Consider the following 26116-nt stretch of genomic DNA (forward strand, 5'->3'; position numbering starts at 1 on the left):
GTTACTTTGACACTTACCACCTACCTAAGCATTGTTGAGATCATGTACACCCTTTCATGGAAACAGTATTCCCTGGTGGCTGTGGCCTCTTTCAGCAGGATAATGATCCTGACACAAAGCAAAAATGGTCCAGGAATGGTTTGAGGAGCACAACAACGAGTTTGATGTGTTGAAAAAGCCTCGAAATTCCTCAGATCTCAATCCAACGAACATCTGTGGGATGTGCTGAACAAACAAGTCTGATCCATGGAGGCTCCACCTCGCAACTTACAGGACTTAAAGGATCTGCTGCTAACATCTTGGTCCAGATACCACAGCACGCCTTCAGGGGTTTAGAGGAGTCCATGCCTCGACGGGTCGGGCTGTTTTAGCAGCAAAAGGGGGACCAACACAATATTAAGAAGGTGGTCATAATGTTATGCCTGATCGGATCATATTACAAACAACTCATGTTTAAACTGATCTACAGCATTTAACAGTTGCTGTATTCCAAACAGATTAACAAAAGTGCTCCTACCACCATTATAAACACATTACTAATGAAAGATAAATCTAATCAGCCTGACTTTTCTTTCTCAGTTTCTCCGTTTTTTCTCTCTCTCTGGTCTTCAAGGATGCGCGAGAGGAGATGATTGATTCATCATCTGTTTTAATGTACACTGTGTATGTGTTTTTTGGAAAGCAGCCAAGAAAAGGTCCATCTTTCTTTGTCTCTCTTCAGCCGGAAACTGACCATATACAGACTTATTACTCTAATGTTTGACGTTCTACAATGATGTAATGTATCTTCTCATTGGACGGTTGTTACAGTTGCTACACCACCCCTGAAACATGTATAAAAGCCAAGTACAAGTAAAATAAACAACAAAATGCAGACATAATGCACAGACAGTCATTTGTATAAAGGCTCTATTTTGTTTTACCAGAAATAAATATTTTGCTGTGTGTTTTTATAGTTCACTCCTCTGAGGTAACACATCTTGTGTTATGAATTTTCCCAGAATGAAAGATAAGTGTTTAGAGCTCAGATGGTTAGGAGGGGCGGCAAAGCTGTCCACTGTTTCCAGAGAATAAAGCCTGACACTCCACTGTAGTATATATTCCCATTCATAATATGATTAAATTAAATCTTACTTTATTTGTCTTTGTTGTACTTTATATAATCTTCATGCTGGTAAGAAGACTTGCATTTATGTATAATTTGAATAATAAAATAAGAAGAGCAGCTAACATCAGTGTCCTATAAATTTACTAAGAAAATGTTTAACTGGGTAGAATTTCTGTGTTTTGCTTAAAGAAGTTAATCTTTCCTTATTTGTAACAAAAACTCATGAGGTAATAAACACCTTCCCAATCAGAGTCATTAACAAATTGATCAAATAATCAGTAGTGCAAGACTTACCTCTAGTATGCTGTTAAAAATGAAGCGAGGAAGCTGGATCTATATGCTGATTAAATGTGGTTCAATAAATCAAAAGCTGAAACATAATCCATGAAATGAACATGGAAACAGCACAAAGTCCAGGAATACAAGCAACAGCAGATGCGAGACAATGGCCAACACAGGGCTAAAATACATGACTACTCGAGGGAAAACAGGGAGCACTTAGGCTTAATTAGGGTGGAGAAGCAGTAGAAGAACTACAAAGACCAAGTACAAGACTACAAAAGGACAGGAAATCATGAAAAATACATATACAAGAACAAACATCTGTCAAACTAAAACAGTACTGTCACTCACAAACAGTGGATGAGACACAGGTATTCACTGAGCTGCGCAGTGGTGACGCGAGCTGGTGAGCAGAGGCCGTTTCAGGAAGGAGGTTAAGTGAAAACTCTGAATATGTGTCACGGGGTAACTAAATTAGTAGTAATGATTAGTAGATTGAATGGGGAATGTAGAATATTAAGAAATTAAATGCTGATTAACCTTTTGGCATTAATTTAACTCCATACATGGTAGCCTACCATTTAAAAGTTTAGATTCTCAGCTTTATATAGAATATAATGACGTTTGTTTTTATGTTACACAAAGTAATAAATTAAGGTTTAAATATATAGTCATCCCACATCGCCCCCTGCCGTGATGGGGGGGAAGAAATATGAATATGAATATGTATTTTATATGCTTTTCACAAAACGGACAAGTCACATATCATAAGAAAGCTCTCATTCTCAGGAATTCAGCTATATAGTTTATTATAATGTTTTAACATTGTAGTTCCAATAATCTTTGAAAGAATCACGCAGTGAAATATGATCACTGCGTGTAAACAAACACTAACCTCACATTTCTACATCGATCACTGATTCTCTGCACTAAAAACAGCCACAAACTCTATATCATCTTTTTACCTTAGGATGTCTTCTTACGAATGAGCTATTTTTTTTACTTTTCTGTGAGCTTTTGTTTCTAAATAATCCACTAAATAATAAGCTGTTATTTGACAAAACATGTAGAAAGGGTGTCTTGTATATTCAACGCTGTGTGCGCTACAGTCTACTCATGCAAACTCAAATAAAATGACGCAGTTGTAGTAAATCTGCATGTTGATGTTGTGAAATGTATATTATTATAATAAAAGAACTAAGTATGAGCATAAACACTGGATTCTTCGTTTCAGATTGTGAAATGGATCAACAGCACACCATGGCACAGACGATCCAAGTGATGCTCAGCAGTGAAATAATATATATGTGGTGGATATAAACACTGTTCTAAACTGTAATGACTACATTTGATAAATGATAGAGTCATGTGTCTGCTAAAAGGAAAATAAAACGTGTGTAAAATAAAAGTATAGTGGGTCTCATTCTTTTATCCCATTTTTCATTTTACTTGTTCTGAATGTCAGAGACAAAGATAAAATAAAGAAAAACAATCAGTTATTAAGAGAAGTGCTAAATTATATAGCAAAAATAGGATTTTGGGGGTAAAGTAGTTTGAAAAATCAGTGTTTTAGCAAAGGACACTCATAGACGCTAAAAAATAATTTTACCTCCCTGCAGTTATATTTGAATATTTTATATTTACAATATGACAGAGTCAAAATTCTTTTTTCTGGTGTATTCTGCTACCTACTGGAATCAAACAAAACAAACAGCTGGTCAAAAGAGCAAGCAGAACCTAAATTACAGCAAAAAGCGCCTTTTTTCATAAATATTGTAACTTTTAAACATTTAAAACATTATTTTGCAAGTATTGCAAGCTGATTATGTTATTTTAAGAAGTTGTCTGTACAAATTCAGATTAAGGCAGAAATACAAAAAATAGCACTTGGGTGGATGAGACTGAACAAAATGTTATAGGAACTTCAATTTTTGAGATATCAACCTCAAATTTTGAACACAGCTTGGGTAGACATATGGCTTTGAATTTATATCAATTTTAAAGTAACACTCAGTCTGTGAAATATATATTTTACATAAAATATAAAATGTTTAATACAGTACATTTGATTTACAGTAAATTCAAACTAAATTCAAACTGGTTTCACTTCAGCTACAACCTACAATTTTACTTTACTAAATTTACCTGCCAGTGGGATAATACAAATAATCTTAATGCAAAGGTCTATTTACAGTGGTGTTGGCAGTAGCGTGTAAGGCTTCTAGTGATTTTGGACTAACCTCACATGAGGGCACCACAAATGTAGTTATTCATGGTCTTAAATATAATTATTAATATTTTTTAATAAAATTGAGTCAGCAAATTCTTGACTCTTATGTTCTGCTTTGGCCTTGTCAAATGAGGAACTGAATCCGTAATTTTTGTGTTCTTGTTTTTCCTCTTTCTTCAGTGATTCTGCTTGTTAACAGCAGGTGTTCATCACTAATGTTCAATCATCACTCGATTAACCACTTCATTATTGGGCAGTGTTTATTTAAAGGGTCATGAAACCCCAAAACACATTTTTTTAAATGTGAACAGATATGTACAGGCTGCTCATCACTGAAAACAGTAAAAGTTTCACATTGCCCTCCACTGGATGTATAATGAACAGCAATAAACTGCACTTTAGCATTTTAAGCACCATATAAATAGTAAAATAAGTACAATAAGTAGTGTCATGTATTACAATTCAATTTAACAGTAAACCTGTTGTGCAGCACTCTGTTTTCCAAAAAAGGAAGGGGTTTATTTAAATTTCATTTAATTGAAAATAAATAAAAGTTTTATGCCATTTTTCTGATTTCCAGAAAATTAAAACACAATAAAATTTCTGAAAAAATAAAATAAATAATAATAATTCATAGGGCCCTATTATTCTAAACAAATTAATAATGCTGCATTTTATTAATTCAATTAATTAGACATGTTTTAGGAAACCATTAAAATGGACTCCAGAAAAAAATAAAACAGGAAACAGAATTTGGTATAAATAAATAAAATGAAATTTGAGAAAAAATAAAAAGTTTGAATTGCATATAGCATCATTTTTTCCCCATTGAATCACATTGTGTTACACTGCATCGTAATAGGGGTGAATCGTAATGCATCAGTAGCTGCTTCATATATATCTATAACATATAGTATCATTGGCTATGCACTGAGATGTGACGCACATCCCTAACACAAACACAGAAAACTCTGCAGGACAGTGTTCCTCCAGGACTGAGTTTGGACACCCCTGCCGTAATTCTTTGAATCCAGTTTTGAGTGGCTTCTAGAGTTCATGCCGTTGCTAAAGGAGACACAAAAGACTGAGACTTTGAGTAATTTTATGAATAATTTTAATATTTTCTTTTGCTTTGAAAGTTTTGAACATTCAGTTTGTATCAGTAATATTTGTTAAGGTATTTAAAGAGTTTATTTATTATCTATAAAGTAAAAAAGAGTGAGTTTCACTGATGATCAGGTAGCATTGTTGATATAAACAAAATTACGAAACAGTATCTTGTCTTGAATAGTTTGTTTACACACACGTTAGTAATAAATCAGTTATCCTCTTTTTAGAGAAAGGAAAGCAGAGATAAAGGACAGTAAATCACTGGTAAATCAACAGCAGGACCACAGCTCTGTCCACTAGTGATGTCCGGTTCGCGAACGAATCGTTCTTTTTAACCGGTTCTTTTCAGTGAACCGGTTGAACCAGTTCACCAAATCGGTCTGAATCGTTCCAAACAGTTCGCATCTCCAGTAAGCAAACACGAATCCACAAATTACTAAAGTTACTCACTTTTTGACGTGCCTGACACTACCTCTCGAAATAAACCAAAATCCCGGAGTTATTCAGTTACTCCAACAGTACAGTGACTTAACCTGCTGTAAAGAGAGAACTGATGATGATGGGCACGAGCTGCAGAGCAGCTGATGAGTGCGCATGCGCGGCGCACACGAACAAACACGGCTTGTCACGGTTCTCGTTCTCGAGTCAAGAACCGGTTGCAACGGTTTTCGGATCATCAGTACACAACCGAGAACCGCTTCTTTCGGACGTGTCCGATTTGAGAACCGATGAGCTGATGATACTGTGCATGCGTGATTCAGCGTGTGATCTGAAGTTACCGAACAGTAACATCACAGCACCGGCTAACTAGGACAACTGATGCTATGAGAGAACTCGAATGAGGGGTCAATCTGGCGAAACGTAAGTTTATTTAATCATAATGTAAGAGTCATTACGTCGGAGCGTAAAAGAACCGGTGAACCGGTTTTTTCAACCGGTTTATTGAATCGAACTGTCCGAAAGAACCGGTTCGCGGAAAAGAACCGAACTTCCCATCACTACTGTCCACTTTTTAAGATTAATATTTCGGAGCTGTTTCACTGTATTGTGGGGGATTTACTGCAGGATGGTGAGGCATAGAAGAGACGCTGACCAGAGGAACCTGCAAGAAAAACAGGTGTGCCATTAGCTTCAATGGTTATTTATGTTCAATTAATTCTTGAACATAATAATTTATATATATATATATATATATCACACACACAGGAATAAATTACTAATTTATTGTAAAATATATTCAAAGAGAAAATGGTTATTTTAAATTGTAATAATATTTCACAATATTACTGTATTTTTAATTAAATAAATGCAGCCTTGGTAACAGACAAAACTTATTTTAAAAACATTAAAAATCTTACGAATCCCAGACTTTTTGCCGGTAATGTACATACATATATTTTTACGATTTTACACAAAGTCCAATTAGACTGGGGCTACAAGCTTCTCTTACCTCTGACTGGTTAAGATCATGTGACTGATAGGGCTGTGGAATTACAACATGGTGAACATTCAGCACCTTTGGAGAAATGCACATGTAGTGTTTTATACCTTCTTATTGTGATATAAATTCAATAACATTGGCAGTTCCAGTATTACAGGTTTATAGACAGCACTGTATTTCAAACAGAAATAGAACAAAGAAAAAACAAAAATCCTGCTGAAATGTTTTGGTTTGGAAACTTGTGTCTTTGTGCAGATTATTGAAACTGAAAAACTACCCATCTTTCTGTCAATCTGCAATGTCCTAACAACCACCCAGAACACCGTAGCAGCCACTCATCTTCTAGACCTGAACACATAACTCACCTGAGGAGCACAGCAGGCGTTGGCTTTACAGGCAAATGCTGACAGACAGATGGAGATGATGAACTCAAGGACAGTGAATACCAAGAACACACCACTGATCCCCCGGAAGAGGGTCTGAAACAAACCACTCATCATTAGCACAAATATTAATAAAATAAGTGATAGTTACTCACACTGGTACACTGACTGAAAGTGCAGATTGTACAATCCTTGAGGTTCATTTGGTAATATAACATAAACTAGACTGAGTTTACAATTAATGTGTAATGTCAATGCCTTCTTATGATCAGTAATAGTAGATCTATTACATATTTGAAATGCCAGTAAATGTCAGTAAAAACAGGACTGGAATGGACAGGTTATTGCAGATTACAGATGGACTTTAACTTTACTGACAACACAGTGATCTTATAGTAATTACTAAATAGAAGTGAATAGAAAAGTTGTTAACATACCTCATACTTGTAACTTGAACGATAACAGTCATAACCACTGCAGTAAGAGTATGGTTGTATTATAGACAAATCCAATGAAAGTATAATAATGGAAATGCCTGCAGTTATAGCACTTATGATGCTCATTCCAAGTGAACCTTTCACCTATGGGCAGAAAACAATAACAAAAAACAAGTTAATAAGTTTGCAAGCACATAACCCAATGTGTTAAAGCAGATCATGAAACAATATATATGGCGCTTTAATATATGGCAATAATCGGGGTCCAAATACAAATGACTCGAGAAGACCCAATATATTTATACAATGGCAATATCTCTCTTCAAATATAATAAAAGTCTTAGAATTTCAAACATAATACAGGTGTCTCTGTATGGAAGTATTCTTCTATGTACTATGTAAGGCTTGAATTTCCTGCTAGACAAAAACTGAGATCAAGCGTCCTGCAATAAAGTAATAAAACTTTAATCTGGAAAGAAGATCTCAAAGGAGTAGCAAAAGGACAACGCCTCCCCCCACCACACACACACACACACACACACACACACACACACACACACACACAAACACACTATCCCTTCCCCCAGACTGAAAGTTATTCAAAACATATAATGTAACTTGTGTATCTATTGTTTTTCCCTTTTCATGTTTGGTATCATTTAATTTGTCTCAGTGCGAATGGTAAAACGGTCTCAATTTCTCAGCGGTCACTGGTATTATGAAGAAGATTGAAAACTTAGGAAAATTCTGTCCTCTTTTGGGTGGTGCCTTTTGTGAAAACCCATTCCTCTCTCCCCCAAAACAGGTGTTGGTGTAGTAAATATTTACAACCATTTTGTTCTGGTCTGGTATAAATGGTAAAGTGCAAAAGCAGTAAGGGGGGATTGTCTGTAGTCAGAGACCCCCACACAGTGATGGACAAGTGTCTTCAAACACTAGTCCACCACTGTGTGTATATGCATTTCTTTGAGTCATTGAAGGTATGCATTTATTATTTCTGAATTGGCTTCTAATTGTAAAACCATGAAATTGACATTGTTTACTTGACAAATAAAATGTTATATTTGATTTACTCTGGATTCTTCTGAAATCATTGTGACCGGTAGATTATTGGAGTCCATATTTCCGCAAATCTGCATCAGGATAAATTAAAACTAAAGGCTCAATGAAAGGAGCATGTTGCACATCATGGGACCTTTTGATTTTGGTCTATCATCTGGCTTAGCAAGTTGCAGTATCGTGACTAAGAAAACGTCTCGGTTACGTATGTAACCCTCGTTCCCTGAAGGAGGGAACGGAGACGTACGTCAGTAGTGACCGACGAATTGGGATATCGCTTAGAGAGCCCTATCAGCTTCGTGTAAACTAAAACAAGCCAATGGAATTGGCGTGCGATATTTGCATAATGCGCACCGCCCCCGACAGGTGAATATAAATAGGAAGCAGATGCAATCGCACTCTGTTTTTCGCTGAGGAGACAACTGGTGTCCGCGCTACAGCGAGGGTACAGAAACTGTGGCGACGGGACGTACGTCTCCGTTCCCTCCTTCAGGGAACGAGGGTTACATACGTAACCGAGACGTTCCCTTTCAGTCGGTCACGTTCGACGTACGTCAGTAGTGACCGACGAATTGGGATCCCAACTAAAGCGCCACAGTTACGAAACCCCTTCCAGTGCCCAGCGCAAGCTCAGCCGCCCATAGCACCGGCTGGCGGTGAAGGGGGCGAGCTTACACCGAGAGAGTCTACTGCTGTCTAACCACTACCCACTAAGTAAACTAGACACACTGGGAAAGCGAACCCGAAGGGACGCTGCGGAGACCACTACCTACCCAATGGGGGAGGAGTTTACGTGGGAATACACATATGGACTGGCCCGGGGGGCAGTACGCATATGGAGTCCCTGGGATGGCTCCACCTGGTTAGGGGGAGACTCATCTGACAGGTGACAGCAGAGCTGGCTCTGCTAAGGGAAAGACACGGACTCGGCCCGTAGGGAGTTTTAAACCGTGGAAAATACACATATGGGACCGCTCACGTAGAGGGGTCACGACATATGGGCCCCAGCCAACAGACAGCGTCAGCGACGGATGTAGGCCTGGCATCAGACACTCCGCAATGTCCGAGCCGAAGGGGGAGGCGGAGGAACTCGACAGGGTTCGCCAAGCGGGGAACACGACTGGAGTGAAGTATGCACGTATCCGGCCAGTGGCGGGAATGGCATTGCAAGCCGACACTTAGAGCAGGTACAACACGTCTACCGACTAGTGGATGCGAGTACGCGTGAAGATACTGGCTCTACACGTAGGCTATAAAACCTAGCGAACGTGTTAGGTGTCGCCCAGCCCGCAGCTCTACAAATATCTGTCAGCGAGGCGCCATGAGCCAGCGCCCAGGAAGAGGCCACCCCTCTGGTGGAGTGGGCTCTCAACCTGAGCGGGCAAGGCACGCCCTGGGATTCATACGCCAAGGCGATGGCATCCACTATCCAGTGGGCCATCCTCTGCTTGGAGACAGCCTTTCCCTTCTGCTGGCCTCCGTAACAGATGAAGAGCTGATCTGAGGTCCTGAAGCTTCGCGTTCTATCCACGTAAACGCGCAGAGCGCGGACGGGACAGAGCAAAGCTAGGGCTGGGTCTGCCTCCTCCGAGGGCAGCGCTTGCAGGTTCACTACCTGATCTCTGAAGGGAGTGGTAGGAACCTTGGGCACGTATCCAGGCCGGGGTCTCAGGATGACGTGAGAATCACCGGGCCCGAATTCTAGGCACGTTTCGTCGACCGAAAATGCATGCAGATCCCCTACCCTCTTCAGGGAAGCCAATGCAACCAGAAGAACCGTCTTAAGAGACAATAGTTTCAGGTCGACTGATTGCAAAGGCTCAAAGGGATGACCCCGGAGAGCTGTGAGAACCAGGGTCAAATCCCAAGAGGGTACGGAGGAAGGGCGAGGAGGATTGAGTCTCCTGGCCCCCCTCAGGAATCTGACGATCAGATCGTGTCTCCCCAGGGACTTACCCTCAACTGCATGGTGATGTGCGGCAATAGCGGCAACATACACCTTGAGGGTGGAGGGAGACAGCCTTCGCTCCAACCCATTCTTGCAGAAAGGAAAGCACGGATCCGACCGAACATGATCGGGGGTCCTCTCGGCGAGAGGCGCACCATTCGACGAACAGGTTCCACTTCAACGCATAGAGACTCCTAGTGGAAGGAGCTCTAGCGGAAGTGATGGTGTCTACAACCGCTTGCGGGAGATCACTCAGAACCTCCGCATCCCGTCCAGGGACCACACGTGGAGGTTCCATAGGTCGGGACGCGGGTGCCACAGGGTGCCCCGTCTCTGAGTCAGGAGGTAGTTCCTCAGAGGAATCGGCCAGGGAGGGGCTGTCGCGAGGAGAATGAGGTCTGAGAACCAGGTCCGAGTGGGCCAATACGGAGCCACTAACAGAACCTGCTCCCCGTCCTCCCTGACCTTGCACAGGAGTTGTGCGAGAAGGCTCACTGGGGGAAACGCATATTTGCGCAGACCCGGGGGCCAGCTGTGTGCCAGGGCATCCGTGCCGAGCGTGCCGCCGGTCAGGGAATAAAACCACTGGCAGTGGGCAGTTTCCGGGGAGGCAAACAGGTCTACCTGGGCCTCGCCGAAACGCTGCCAAATCAGCTGGACCGCCTGGGGGTGGAGCCGCCACTCGCCCGCAAGTGGAGGCTGCCGTGACAGCTCGTCGGCTGCACGGTTGAGCACACCTGGGACATGAGTGGCCCGAAGGGACCTCAGATACTTCTGACTCCACAACAAGAGATGGCGGGCGAGTTGCGACATGCGACGGGAGCGTAGACCACCCTGACGGTTGATGTACGCAACGGCCGCAGTGCTGTCTGAGCGGACTAGAACGTGCTTGCCTGACAACAGCTTCTTGAAGCGGGCCAGCGCAAGACGTACCGCTAGCAACTCGAGGCAATTGATATGCCAATGCAGCTGAGGCCCCGTCCAAAGACCTGCCACTGCATGCCCGTTGTACGTGGCCCCCCATCCCGTGGCAGAGGCATCTGTGGAGACCACAGCGTGCCTGGACACTTGTTCGAGGGGTACTCCGGCCCGCAGGAACGAAGGGTCCGACCACCGGACAAGGGTGCGACGGCAGCTCGGTGTCACGGGGACACGGAGCGTGCCGCACTGCCACGCCCATCTCGGGACCAGTGTTGAAGCGGTCTCATATGAAGCAATCCGAGCGGCGTGACCGCGGCTGCAGATGCCATATGCCCCAGGAGCCTCTGAAAATCTTTCAGTGGAACCGCTGTCCTGCGCTTGAGCGAACTCAGGCAGTTCAACACCGACTGGACGCGCGCCTCGGTGAGACGCGCAGTCCGTGCAACCGAGTCTAGCTCGAGACCGAGATAAGAGATCCTCTGCCCGGGGGCGAGTTTGCTCTTGTCCCAGTTGACCCGAAGACCCAACCGGCTGAGGTGAGCTAAAACCATGTCCCTGTGTTCGCACAACTGCTCTCGCGAGCTGGCCAGGATCAGCCAGTCGTCGAGATAGTTGAGAATACGAACGCCCTGTTCCTTGAGGGGAACAATGGCCGCCTCCGCAACCTTCGTAAAGACGCGGGGTGACAGGGCCAGCCCGAAGGGTAGGACTTTGTACTGATATGCCCGACCCTCGAACGCAAACCGGAGGAAGGGTCTGTGTCGAGGCAGAATCGAGACATGAAAGTACGCGTCCTTCAGGTCTATTGCTGCAAACCAATCCCGGGGACGGACGCATTCGAAAATGCGTTTCTGCGTGAGCATCTTGAACGGCATCTTGTGAAGATACCGGTTCAGGACGCGCAGATCCAGGATTGGCCGTAGCCCACCACCCTTCTTTGGTACAATGAAGTAGGGGCTGTAGAACCCCGACTTCATATCGGCTGGAGGGACCGGCTCGATTGCATCCTTCGCCAGGAGGACAGCAATCTCCGCCCGGAGAACAGGTGCACTGTCCAACGACACCTGAGTGAAGTGGACACCCCTGAAAACCGGGGGACGCCGGGCGAACTGAATCGCATAGCCGAGTCTGATAGTGCGAATGAGCCAGCGGGACGGGCTGGGAAGCGTGCTCCACGCCTCCAGACTCCGAGCCAGCGGGACCAAAGGCACCACAGACGCACCGGGGGTGGGGCAGCAAGGCAGAGAGGGACCCGATTCGGACGGCATGGGAGCGGCCCGGAGTGAGGTCGGACTCTGCGAGGCAGCAGTGCGAATGGGAGACGGCGCACGGGACGCGGTCTGCGCCACCACACTGTCGCCTACTGGCGAAATGGGAGGGGGTTGCGAGTGGCGAGGCGGGGCCTGGCACACTGGCAAACGCGCCCTCTTGTGACCTGGAGTTTGAGGAAACTGCTCTTTTTGTGGCAAAGTGGGTACCGCTGGACTCCGGAGAGCCAGCGGCGGTAGATGGACAGACGCCACAAAATCCCCCCGGCCCTCCTCCGGGGGTGGGAGAGCAGATGGAATACTCTCCCGAAGGGCAGGAACCTTCCGCTCCAGGTCGCCCGTCTCAGGGCCGAGTTTTCCCCGACCGCTTGCCACCTGGCTTGGCAGAGACGGGCTGGGCACCACGTCCGCGACCGGCACCCTGCTGTTTGGCTGGTGTAGGCTGCTGCTTTGCCGACTTAGCAGGGGCGGAGGAAGACGCAGGCGGGCGCCCTCAGCGACGAGCGGGCTGAGGCTGAGCCACGGGCGGCTGGGTGGAGGCAGCAGCGGACCGCCGTGGCATGACATGTCTGATAGCCTCAGCCTGCTTCTGTGCAGCGGAGAACTGTTGGGCACAGCTCTCCACCGCGTCGCCGAAAAGGCCGACCGGAGACACGGGGGAATCCAGGAACCGATGTTTGTCGGTCTCCCTCATGTCTGCCAAGGTCAGCCAGAGGTGGCGTTGCTGGACTACCAGAGTAGACATCGCCTGGCCAACAGAACGCGCTGTCACCCTCGTTGCCCGGAGGGCAAGGTCAGTGGCAGCGCGCAGCTCCCCAAGCAGCTGTTGGTCAGGACCTTCCTGGGGCATCTGCGACAGCGCTTTTGCCTGATAGACCTGCAAAAGGGCCATCGCGTGCAGGGCAGAGGCAGCCTGCCCACAGGCACTGTAAGCTTTCTCAGTCAGACCGGCTGAGAATTCACAGGCCTGGGACGGGAGACGCGGCTCACCGCGCCCGCCAGCGGCCGTTGGACACAACTGCATCGCAACAGACCGCTCGACTGGCGGGAGCTTCGCGTACCCCTGGCTTCCCCGCCGTCCAGGGAGGTGAAGGCGGACGAGGGACCAGGCCCTGTACGAGCCCCATACGGAGCTTGCCAAGACCTGGTCACCTCATCGTGTACTTCCGGGAAGAAAGGCATTGGGGCGGGACGCTGGATTTGACCAGCGCGACCCCCCCCCAAGTACCAATCGTCCAACCGAGATGGGCCGGGACAGGGTGGAGGGTTCCACTCAAGCCCGACGCACAAGGCGGCCCGGGAGAGCACAGCCGTGAGCTCGGGATCCGACTCGGGCCACGCTACCGTCCCGGGCGGCAGCGCGTCCGGATCTTCCTCCCCCGAGGACTCAGGCTCACCTTCCGATGCAGCAGTCGACATCCGATCCGCCGCCGGCACACCAAAGGTAACGGCTGGACAGTCCGTAGAGGGCCCAGCGGAAACCAACGGTGGCACGATGGGTTGCGGTGCTGATGAGGCGGCAGGGGCCCGAGGAGCGTTTCCGCTCGGCGGGGAAGCCCTGACCGTAAGCCTCAGGTCACCCTTCCTATACACCGCCGAACCGTCATTCCGGCCCGGGCCGGAAAAAACGGTCGAACGGGGCACAGGGGAGGGGGCCCCCGCTTCCTGAGACTTCAGGAAGGAGAGTCTCGACCTCAGCACCGCGATAGTCATGTTCCCGCAATGGGAACATGAACCATTCACAAAAGCTGCTTCAGCGTGCTGAATGCCCAAACACGAGATGCAACGATTGTGCCCATCAGCAGGGACCAGGGAACGACCGCACCCATTAACGCACAGACGAAATGACATACTGTCAGGGTTCGTCTGTAAAGCTCTTTTAGAAGGGGAAAACAGTCAACTCGCTCGTGCCGAAGCACACAGGGAGTGACGCGATGTGCCAGGTACACCACTCCCTGGACACACCGAGGAACCGGCCCAAATCGCAACACACACACTTTCACTCTAGGCGTGTGCTGTGAAAACAGCAGTTGAGAGCTATAGCTCGGATCCTCGGGAGCTCGCGACCTCGCTGTAGCACCGTTACACCGGCACACACGGCTTGCTGTGAATCCTCTTCGAGGCAGTTTAGTTCACACAAACAGTCTTCTTAAACAGGACACCACTGAATGGCTCCGAAGCGAAAGACAGAGTGCGATTGCATCTGCTTCCTATTTATATTCACCTGTCGGGGGCGGTGCGCATTATGCAAATATCGCACGCCAATTCCATTGGCTTGTTTTAGTTTACACGAAGCTGATAGGGCTCTCTAAGCGATATCCCAATTCGTCGGTCACTACTGACGTACGTCGAACGTGACCGACTGAAAGGGAACTGTGTTTTTGTATGAACAAGCATGTGGCGGTTCGACTCAAATGCATTAGTAAACTCTGCACCCTCTGACTAAGACCAGAACTGGCAAGTTTGTGATCGTGAAAAGAACTTAACGGCCGAAGTGACTTTTCTAAGTGATATGGGTCTGTAATGAAAGAATAATTGATACCCAGAATAATCAAAAATCTAAATTAAGGCATAACTAATGATTAATTTCTAATTGGAAGCACAACCTAAGAATAAGAATCATTTGAAATTGGAGTCAGATTAAACGAGTGAAATTAAGTGAACTTCACAGAGGCACTGAAAAGGCATACACGCGTTAACCTTCCCCGTCCTGTGGGAAACCGCCATTGGACCGATTGGGCGGGCCTTACAACTATTTTACAACAGACAAATAATATTGTCTCTTCATTTTAATTGGATAGAAATACATTCATTATTGACTGGCACCTTGACATGTTTTCTGGATCGTAAAACTAAAGGTCATTTGGAGATCACTGATTTCTTTGCAAACTGATTAGACTTCACAAAGCTTTATGAAAATATAATGAATTTTATGCATAGTCATTCAAATTAACCATTTATAAAGATTTTATCCCGTGCCTCCCTCTTGTGGACAACATTTTGCATGTTTACTCAGAATGTCTTGTTGTCCATGTGTACCAAGTTTTGTGATGTTTGGACTTTGCGTTTAGAAAAAATAGGCAATTAGCCATTATGTGTAGTCTTATTTTTACTGTCTATTCGCTTGTCTTTGATAAGACTTATAGTTGCTGCAGTGGTATCGAAGTACTTAAAGCAGTGGTTCCCAAACCTGTCCTGAAGGACCCCCAGCCCTGCACATTTTGTATGTTTCCCTCATATATCACACCTGATTCAACTCATGTGCTCATTAGTAGAGACTGCAAGACCTCGAATGGGTGTGTCAGAAATAGGGAGACATGGAAAATGTGCAGGGCTGGGGGTCCTCCAGGACAGGTTTGGGAACCACTGACTTAAAGTGTTCTATAAATAAAAATGTGTACATACCAAACATAGACTGAAGGGTCCTTTGACATGGAGTACATTTTCTGCAGCAATGCTCAGTGATCCTGTGATAATGTACTGAGAAGAGAGAGAAAGGAAGCTTCAGTTAGAATATTAAGCTTATAAAAGACAGAACTATACTTAATTGTATAAATTTTGCTTACGATGAGAGATCCCCAGTAAGGAATACCACTGAAGACAAAGATGGTTTCTGCATAGATTGTACACACAATGCCAAACAGGAGAATCAGCAGGCCGATCATTATCTGGACAGTCTGAATAAGACCAGAAAACAGATACTTATTGCAGGGGTCATAATTAATCACAGTTGTCAGCTGAGCAGGGTCACCATATCTGCACAACAAAACCTGCCCAACTCAACAGTTAATGTTTGTACTCCTGCTTTTTTGGATTTGTTCCCGTACACTTTCTTCTACAGACTGACAGACGCATATGATAATCAATTATTGAATGATTTCTTACCCCAAGTGCTTTTGGTTGTCCTTTCAGAAATGCCTCAAGTCCTTGAGGAAATGAAGCTGCCTGTGGGATATGAACATTCACTGGAGCATTTGTCCCTCTTTCAGCTGGTGCCGTTTGTTCTGATGGCTGAAACTGGATGATCAGCGTCCCAGAGTTTGTGGGTATGACGGTACTGGACATTCTTGTTTCTGAATATGAGATTGACCTGTATGAAATCACAGTTAATCAAGACATGAAAAAACATGTGAAGAATAAGAACATAAAATACCAGTGTATTTATTAAAATATTAAACACTGATCAAAAAACATGTTTAAAACACATCTGATGTTAGGAATGAAAGGATGCCACATTGTTTGATGGAAATTAAAATTATCAACCTACAGAGGACAGAATTCTAGACACCTCAAAAATCAAAGTGAAAAAATGATGCAGCAGGCTAGTCCATTTTGCTGAAATTTCATTGCAGCAACTCAAAATGGTACTCAGTAGTTTGTATTGCCCCCATTTGGTTGTATGCAAGCCTGACAATGTCGGGGCATGTTCTCAATGAGGCAATGGATGGTGTCCTAGGGTATTTCCTCCCAGATCTAGACCAGGGCATCACTGAGATCCTGGACAGTCTTAGGTGCAACCTGGCAGCATTGGATAGACCGAAACATAATGTCCCAGAGGTGTTCTATTGGATTTAGGTCAGGTGAGCATGAGGGTCATTCAATTGTATTAAGTCCTTCATCCTCCAGAAACTGCCAGGCATTGCTGGCACCAGCGTAGGGTCTGACAATGGGTATGATACCTAATGATACCTAATGGCAGTCAGGATGCCGTTGTCTAGCCTGTAGAGGTCTGTGCATCCCTCCATGGATATGCCTTCCCAGACCATGACTGACCCACCACCAAACCGGTCATGCTGAATGATGTTATAGGCAGCATAACATTCTCCACTACTTCTCCAGACCCTTTCATGCTTAGGGTGAAGCTGCTCTCATCTGTGAAAAGCACAGGGTGCCAGTGGCGGACCTGCCAATTCTGGTGTTCAATGGCAAATGCCAATCCAGCTCCACAATGCCGGGCAGTGAGCACAGGACCCACTAGAGGACGTCGGGCCCTCAGGCCACCCTCATGAAAGTTTCTGATTGTTTGGTCAGAGACATTCACACCAGTGGCCTGCTGGAAGTCATTTTGTAGGGCTTTGGCAGTGCTCATCCTTTTCCTCCTTGCACAATGGAGCAGACACCGGTCCTGCTGATAGGTTAAAGGCCTTCTACGGTCCTGTCCAGCTCTCCTAGAGTAACTGCCTGTCTCCTGGAATCTCCTCCATGCTCTTGAGACTGTGCTAAGAAACACAGCAAACCTCTGGCAATGGCATGTATTGATGTGCCATCCTGGAGGAGTTAGACTGCCTGTGCAAGGCAGGGTCCAGGTATCACACCTACCCTAGCCAAATGACTAGTGAAGTATTGAAAAACAGTCAGAAAAGATGAGTAGGGGGAAAAAATTTCAGTGGCCTCCACCTGTAAAACCATTCCAATGTTCTGCTGTGAAACCTTGGGTCCTGCCATCCTTGTGGATTTTACTTTGACATGTACCTCCTACCTAAGTGTAACCGAGTGGATAATTAGGATGGTGTACGGGGTGGGGCATATATTTATTTTGCTCTATAAATGGTGCAAAGGTCGGCAGGTGGCGTGACTTCCTGACGTTTGATTCCTTTCCGTCTCCTTCCATTGTTGTGACCCTGAAGCGCCATAGCGAGGTAGGAGCATGGTATTTTAGGTGCTGTAAGAGTTTTGTATAAGGATGTTTTGTTTCTTATTTTATATGGCTTATTTTATATTGTAGAGAACCCCTCCCTATGCGAGACGGTGAGCGCGTGGGTGGTATACGATAGTATGCAAGTTGGCGACGCCGTGTTTGCCGTGCTAGCAACGTGCGGTATCATGCAGTGTTTTTAGTCTACTCTATTGCGCCACATTTTTAGTCCACTCTTGGATTACGGCAAAGGTATGTTTGTATTAGATGGTTAGGTTGGTTATAGTCTTTGTGTAACGATGGAGGATTGTGTTTTGAGTGGTCACTGCAAGATTTATGCCGTGACAGGTGTTTTATTTGTGTTTATATTGTTTATTTAATTTGTTAAAGATTGATAGTGTTCATGTTTTTGTTTTTCTGTTTGGCAGATCTTCCTTTGTGGATTTCTATGTATATGGACCTTTGATGTCTAGGCCCTGCTGTTTTGTTTATTTTGTTTTTCATATGTTTTAAGTTGATTGTTGTCAATTTATGTTTGGTTTGAAATGATTTCTTTTCTTCCATACTGTGTTAATTAAGTCCTGATTGTACCAACCGCTAAAGGGTCTACCTGTGCGCATAAAAGGGGAGTTTTTAACCCATATTTCTATCTTCTAGGAGCCAGCCTGCATGGGAGTGCAATCTTTGGGGTCTTCTGGGTCTTTCCTCCACTGCATGTGGTGTGAGGTTTCCAGCACTGCATGGGTACTGAGTGTGTAAAGTTATTTGCAGTATTCACTACACCCTTTTGTAAATTTGGTGGTTGTGTACATTTGTGCACATATGGTGTGTGCTCTTGAGGTTGTGGGTCTTTGGCCTAGTGACTTCTCTGTTCTTCCCGCAGGCTTGGTTGACCTTACAATAAAAATCAGGGGGTCTGTTTTTAATATGGTACTTAAAGTCTAGACATTTTTAAATTGTGATTCTCCTTTTTTTTTGAGGGTTATAAATGTTTAGCTTATTTAATGATTTCAGTACTGATTATTAATAAAGATTTTTGTTCTTGAAGGTCACGTCTCTGTTCCTCATTCATTAGTGATAGGACTTGTGTTGCTGTTTAGTTATGTCCGTGGGTATCAAGGCCCCGGTGGCGTAGTCGGACCAACTGTGATAGTTCTTTGGCCCCCGGTTACATAAGCATTGTTGCAGACCAAGTACTGTCGGGGCCATCAGGACCTTCTCTGCTGGCTCTGTCAGTATCAAAAATATATATATTTTTCATAATTAAATTAAAGTGTGTCTGAACCTATCCAAATTCAATAACTATTTCAGTAGGTTATTTTCAGAAAAATTGTTATTTTTTGTGAGGCTGAGCTGGATTTTCCATATGTCATCTGATCTAAACGCATCACAGCTCTGTGGACCAGCACTAGTAATAGAGCTAGCCTTCCATTGAAGCTGGCATTTTAAATTTGAACATAACTTTGACTGATGTTTGTCATCAGCCAATTACATTTTGATGTGTAGTGACAGAGCTCCCCAAAGGGTACAGCGATGTGTCAGTGCTAGCCCCTGCTGACGTTTGAACTTTTGGTGGGTTGTGAGCGATGTAAGTATAATAAGCAATGGCTGTGGCTTTTACACCTCTTACCGATCCTGTTTTCAATCTCTTTCATGTGCCTTTTCAAGGCGCTCGTTTGGAGAGACAAAAGAGATTATTTCAAAAGGAAGACATACACCTAATCTGGGCTGACCAAGGGCAGGAAAAGGTTTTGTGAGGCACTTTACTGAGGGTAACTATGACCACTATGACTGGCTAACAGCTAGCACTGAGCAGAACAAGCTATTTTGATGGCCATGTTTGCTTTTAATACCAGTGAGGGAACATGGATCAGCACAGGTTTTAACAGCCTTAATAGCTTCTCCAAGGCAGCTATCAAACTCCAGGCACCTTACAGCGGTGGAACAGCTGAGTCTGGGTCGATTTGCAGCTGGATGACCAGTAGAGATGAGAGACAAGCCTGCACAATGAGAGAGTGAAGAAAAACTGGGACATACTGAAGCGCCTCATTGATTGAATCCCTTGAGTCCCTGAATCAAGGTAATTGAAGTTACTGTCTCTGCTATCAGAATACAATGCTGACTTGCGACACCACCTTGCCACAGCCACCGTTTTTACAGGAACATGTGGGAAAATTCAAAAATGTTCTCATAAATTCTGTTGCTGAGGTGCTGAATTAACCTTAAACCTAACAACACCAAGTTTGTCACAGTTATGGTGGATGAGACCACCGATTTCAGCAACACTGCACAGCTGTCATAGCTACTCCGGTATGTTACTGACGTTGGAGTTTGAGAATATCACAAAAAAAAATGAGCTCATGATCTACCATCTTCATGACTAGTGTGTTGGGCAGCTACTATTGCAAAACAAAGTTAGTGGCACAGTGTTATGATGGAGCCGCTGTAATGGCATCAGGACTTAATAGTGCACAGGCAGAGGCCAAACAGACTTGCATGGACTACAGACAGCTACACACAGCGCTAATCGACAGCATCATCGTGCAAATCAGCGACTATTGTTTGTTGCATTGCTGGATGCACAGGTGAATGCAAAATTCGAGCAGACATTTCCCGAAGCAGAACATAGGAGCCTGGATGAGATCTACAGCACACAGTTTGACCTGGGCAGACTCAGAGCTCAAAGTGATGTGCATGACAAACCTTTAGGGGAAGAGTCCAAGTGACCTACTGACATTTCTGAGGAGCACAGCTTTATGCCCTCACATGATTGATTGTGACAATATCAGTGTCCACTGCATCATTTGAATGATCTTTCTAAGTTCTCAAGCGCATCAAAACATATTCATGGAATACAACCGGACAAACACGACTCCCTGCACTAGCATCTATTCCATAAAGAAGCTGCTCATTCATCTAAAGCAGGACACACAACTGCATGAGGAGGTCATTGAATGTTTCATCAGAAAGGATCGGAGGATGGATTTCATTTACAAGTAATAGGTGAGTGTTACTTCTTACTGTTTAGGAGAGAGAAAGTTATTGTGGTATTTATTCAGCCGTTTTTGTTAAGCAGTAAGATAGTGATGCTGTGGTGATGTGTCTACATAGCTATGTGGCATCATAAGAGAGGTAAGGTATCACCAAAGGATTGATTGCTTCACAAATCAAGTCCAGGCAGAGATCAAGCAACTGGTTTCTTCAAGCAACTGGAATTTATACCTGTATGATATTATGCTGGACCAACGCAGTTTGAAAAATGAATTAATGTTTGATTCAGCTGCGGGCGCCATCTCCTGGCGAGATGTGGAAATTCTGACTCTCACAGTGCATTAACCCATTCTCTAGCTGTTCAGCATGCATTGGTTGTACATTCGTTATTGCGGTGCATTGTGGGATTGAATAAGTGTGCTCAAAATCATCCACCATGGTTTCGGACAACACTAAATGGCTGTCCCCTCAAATAGTGCTGTGTTTAAGGGTATAGGGGACGATTTCAGACACAGCCAGGCTGCGTTCCAGTTTGTTTTTTAAATGCCCTTCCCTCGTTAACTTCCATCAGTCTCGTTGACTCGGATGTACGTCATTGCTTATGTTGCACAAGTGCCCACTACTGGCGGAACCTATGCAATGAGCTGAACTGGAACGTCCTTGTGGCGACCAGGGCAGGCGAGAGCCGTGACGGAACGGCGCGAGGTCGGTGGCGCGAGAGTTAATGAGCTCCACCTCCACCTTATTATGTTTGTGTGGCCGGCAGGCGTCCGTGAGTGTCTGCTGGCATTACTTTCGTTATGTTTAATTAATTAAAGTTTTGTTGAATGTTCGCTGGTTCCCGCCTCCTTCTTCCCGTATATACGAACTGTGTTACATTGGTGTCGAAACCCGGGAGGAAGGAGGGACATGCTGTCGGAGAGCCCTCGCTGCTGAGGGGGATCGCGGTGCTGCAGAGTTCGGGCAGCGCGGGAGTGAAGACCGCGAGAGGCTGCCCGAGGTGGTGGTACTGGAGCCTTGTGAAAGGTGGGACGGAGACCCGGATGCTGTGCTCCTGGGACGAGGTGGGGTGGCTACCGTCCAGAAGGGAGCGGAGGAGTAGCTGCCGTCTGCAGTGGGCCAGAGCCTGCTGCCATCCGCCAGGAAGGGGAGGAGCAGGGGACGGGGGACTCGCTGCCGGCTGCCCTCAACCGGAGGAGCCATTGCCGGCGGTTGAGGATCAGGTCGTCCACTGAGCGTCCAGTGCCATCGCATGGCACCGCGAGGAAGAGCCTCTCGGCAGGCTGAGGACCGAGCAGCAGTGTGTCTGGGAACCGGACCCAGAATTTTTTTTTCTCTTTCTTTTTCTTTTCTCCCCTCTCTCATCCTGTCACTCCCCTTGCTTCCGTCTCCTTTCTCTCGTCTCGTCTGTCCTTACCCCCAGGTGCTGCGGCCACCGAGACAGGCCCTGGGGGGGAGTAAGCGCAGTCGCGGGAGTATCCCCCGGCCTGCGAGGGGTGATGGGGGTATGTGGTGACCAGGGCGGGCAAGAGCTGTGAGGGAACGGCGCGAGGCCGGTGGCGCGAGAGTTAATGAGCTCCACCTGGGAGGCGCACCGAGTCTCTTACGGAGGAGCTCCAGAAGCATAAAAGAAGGAGCGACAGCAGTGAAGGATGAGAGAGGACCAGGCCAGGACTTTATTTTATGTTTTATTATGTTCCTTCGTTTTGTTTAATTAATTAAAGTTTTGTTAAATGTTCGCCGGTTCCCGCCTCCTTCTTCCCGTATATATGTCATAATCATAATCATGTTGCATTGTGGGTTATGGAGCTACCTGAAGTGTACATGTGAAGTAGACTCACTCCCTCGGGTTAAAATCGAGGGATTGAGGGTCTGTCCATATAAACTGCCCTCGTCCACTTCACGAAGTGGAACGTACTTCAAAATGGCGGCAAGGATTCCCCCGAGGGGAAGTGTTTAGGGAAGTTCGCAAGTGCGTGTCTAAAACTGGAGTGGAACGCAGCCCAATTCTCTTTGTTCTCTGCTCATTAACAACTTTTCTCCTTCACTTGCAACAGCTGTGCTTGCACCACCAAGGAACCTGGTAATTGTAGTCCTGGACCAGGTGGCCATCTTGGTTTGTAGTCCCCATGCTGCAACCATTTAGATGGCACAAACCTTTCCTTTATGACACAGCCTCTCACGATGCCACAAGCTGTTATAATGCATAGTGGTGTGCATTGTGGTTGAAGATCATCTATGCTGGTGTTAAGCAGATCGTTACTAAAGGCCCTGACTGAAGCAATATTCCCTAGTGGCTGTGGCCTCTTTAGGATAATGCTCCTGCCACAAAGCAAAAATGGTTCAGGAATGGTTTGAGGAGCACAACGAGTTTGAGGTGTTGACTTGCAGATATCAATTTAATCAAGCATCTGTGGGATGTGCTGAACAAACAAGTCTGATCAATCTACAACATTTAAGGCATTTACAGTTGCTATATTTCAAACAGATTAACAAAAGTGCCCTACCGCCATTATAAATCCACGCATTACTAAATGAAAAATAAATCTTATCAGCCTGACATTTCTTTCTCTGTTTCTCCTTGTTTTCTCTCTCTCTGGTCTTCAAGGCTGAAAGGGTGAGAGCAATTTTCTTTCAAATGAGACCATTTTCACATTTCTGTGTGCTTTCCTTCAAAAAAAATCAACTGTTTTGTTGCAGACATACAGAACAGGAAATGTGCTCTAGAACGGAAAAACACGATTTCCAAACCATCTCAAAGCATGCTAGTGCTTTCTGAGGACGTCAATGGTATATAAATCATGCCTGGAACTCAGCGTTTGAGGGGACATATGTCAATCAAGGCAACCGTCCATTCAGAAACTGAGAAATTTGACACTTCAGAGGCTGATCTCTCAGATTAGTTCTGGTTGATGCACACAAGCTGCTTTGACTGAAGTTTTCATGTGGATATGTAGTTTGTGTTTTGATTTCAATAATTACATCTAAAAAAGAAAAAGCATCAATGGCATCTGATAAAAGTGATCTTTGAAAGAAAAACTGAAAGCTAAACTGATGACTGCCTCGGCCAGCTAGTTTGGTAACACTTTACAATACAAGTGCACTAATATACATTAATTCATGCCTAACTAATGCACAGATAATCATGTTTTAATGTATGACTCATTTGGAACTAAACCATTAATTAATAATTACTGCATCAGCAACTAATAAAGTGTCTATATGATGAATAGATTAAGTTGAGAAAATGAATTGTTATTAATTAAATGTGCCATAATGTATTAATTCCTTAATAACATATTGTAAGTTAATGTGTTAATTACCACAATGGTTTGAAGCCATGTACTTCCAGTTGTCTGCTTTAATTAATCATTAACTAATGACTTGAAAATATATCATTATGTTATGACTTTACTTGTTAAGGCACATGACTATTAACTAACTGTTAAGTAATAAGTCATTATAGTTTTGACATCTACACTAAGCCATAGATTTCAGTTTCCAACCATCTACAACTGTGATTCCATCGATAAACTGCCACATCCAGAACCTTGTTGTTCATGGCACAGGAATGATCTAGGATTCAAAGGTGGAACACTGAGAACATGTGGCCGGGCACTGCTATTTCATAACACTGTGTCAGTTATGAAATGTGTGTAGTGATGCTACACTGTATGTGGCACGACACACAACACAACGTCACTTATTTTATGAAGGACAAATGGACTTGAAATGATCTGTCATGTCCAGTGTAAACAGCTGTTGGTCACATCAGTTTAAACACAGTGCAACATTAATCTGTAGTTCAGATTCTGGTGTGCTGATATTTGTGTGCAGCCCAACTGACCCATCCTTCAAACACATTCTCTGTCATTACACACTTAACATGATACATTTGCTAATCACAGGGGAGGGGTGTGGGGTGGTGCTTGAGCTCCTGCCCCTATGATCACGAAAGTGAAAGTGCTCTGTGCGGTCTCAGTGTTCCCATTTCTCCCCTCCCCGAAAATGCAATTTCGACCGTGGATGAACAGGGTCCTGTCACTAGTTTATTTCTTGGTTTTGTGACAGACTTCTGACACTCCCCCATTGTCCTGTCTTTGTGTGAGCGTACGAGAGCACTAGAGTTATGCGCTCCGTCGTATGCGTGTCTGGTTTCATGTTGGGAGAACTCTTGAAACCGCACACTCACTCAAAGACAGGACAACAGGGCAGTGTCAGAGCTCTGTCACAAAAACAAGAAAATAGACAGAAGCGACAGAACCCTGACACCAAGTACAAGTAAAAACAACAACAACAAAATAGACTTAATGCAAAAATAGTGATTTGTGTAAAGGTAGTCAGATGAGATCTATTTTGTTTTACCAGAAAAAAATTCAAACACTGTGTGTTTTTAGTTCACTCCTCTGAGGTAACACATCCTGTGTTATGTAACGGTTTCCCAGAATGAAAGATAAGTGGGTGGAGCTCAGATGGTTGTGAGGGGCGGCAAAGCTGTCCACTGTTTCCAGGAAATCAAGCATGAAACTCTACTGTAATATATATTCCCATTCATAATAATAAGATTAAATTGTACTTAATTTGTCTTTGTTGTATTTCATACAATCTGCATGCTGATTTGGAAACAGGCTTGTAAACATTGTACAAAAAAAATGTGACAATGATCAGCACAGCCATAACATTTATTGTTTCTACATTCTTCAGTTTATTCAAAAGACCTTCATCAAAGATGATGAAGATAGAAAAGAGTTTTTGAAGCTTTTCTATTATGGTTAGTTCGAATAATAGAAATATAATTCTTAAATTCTTGTAAGACTACCGAGAAGAGTTTTTTTTTGGCAAGACGACTTACATTTATGTATACTTTGAATAATAAAATAAGAAGAGCAGCTAACATCAGTGTCCTTGAATTTACTAAGAAAATGTTTAACAGGGTAGAATTTCTGTGTTTTGCTTAAAGAAGTTAATCTTTCCTTATTTGTAACAAAAAACTCATGTAATAAACACCTTCCCAATCAGAGTCATTAACAAATTTATCAAATAATCAGTAGTGCAAGACTTACCTCTAGTATAAATTTGTTCAATAATCTATGAGAGGAAACAGCACGAAGTCCAGGAATACAAGCAACAGCCAACGCAAGACGATAGAAAACACAGGACTAAAAATACATGACTACTAGAGGGAAAACAAAGAGCACCAGGGCACAATTAGGGCGGGGAAACAGTAGAAGAACTACAAAGACCAAGTACAAGACTACAAAAGGACAGGAAATCATGAACAATACAAACTCTGGGTTTTCCCC

General features: G+C 44.5%; 2 protein-coding genes across 3 annotated transcripts in view; both read right to left on the reverse strand.

Moving 5' to 3' along the window:
* The window catches only part of LOC125261066 (membrane-spanning 4-domains subfamily A member 15-like), a 101874-nt gene extending 100291 nt beyond the window's left edge, over positions 1 to 1583 (reverse strand). Inside the window, exon 1 of the mRNA XM_048179621.1 lies at positions 1403 to 1583. The gene's annotated coding sequence lies outside the window, so the exon portion shown is untranslated. The remainder of the gene's footprint in view (positions 1 to 1402) is intronic.
* Positions 1584 to 4711: 3128 nt separating this feature from the next.
* Positions 4712 to 26035, reverse strand: LOC125261068 (membrane-spanning 4-domains subfamily A member 4A-like). 2 transcript variants are annotated; one of them, XM_048179626.1, is made up of 9 exons: positions 25877 to 26035; positions 16073 to 16277; positions 15754 to 15864; positions 15593 to 15667; positions 6992 to 7135; positions 6537 to 6650; positions 6181 to 6246; positions 5741 to 5832; positions 4712 to 5028 (listed from the first exon to the last, which is right to left on the reverse strand). In XM_048179626.1, the coding sequence occupies exons 2-8, from the start codon at positions 16250 to 16252 to the stop codon at positions 5749 to 5751; spliced, it is 774 nt and encodes a 257-aa protein (XP_048035583.1). In that variant the 5' UTR covers positions 16253 to 16277; positions 25877 to 26035; the 3' UTR covers positions 4712 to 5028; positions 5741 to 5748. The 2 variants fall into 2 exon arrangements, with proteins under 2 accessions (XP_048035583.1, XP_048035582.1); XM_048179625.1 differs by having other exon boundaries at positions 4712 to 5832; positions 25877 to 26032.
* Positions 26036 to 26116: the final 81 nt, after the last annotated feature.

The sequence above is a fragment of the Megalobrama amblycephala genome, unplaced genomic scaffold (assembly GCF_018812025.1).
Source record: "Megalobrama amblycephala isolate DHTTF-2021 unplaced genomic scaffold, ASM1881202v1 scaffold253, whole genome shotgun sequence".
Classification (NCBI taxonomy): domain Eukaryota; kingdom Metazoa; phylum Chordata; class Actinopteri; order Cypriniformes; family Xenocyprididae; genus Megalobrama; species Megalobrama amblycephala.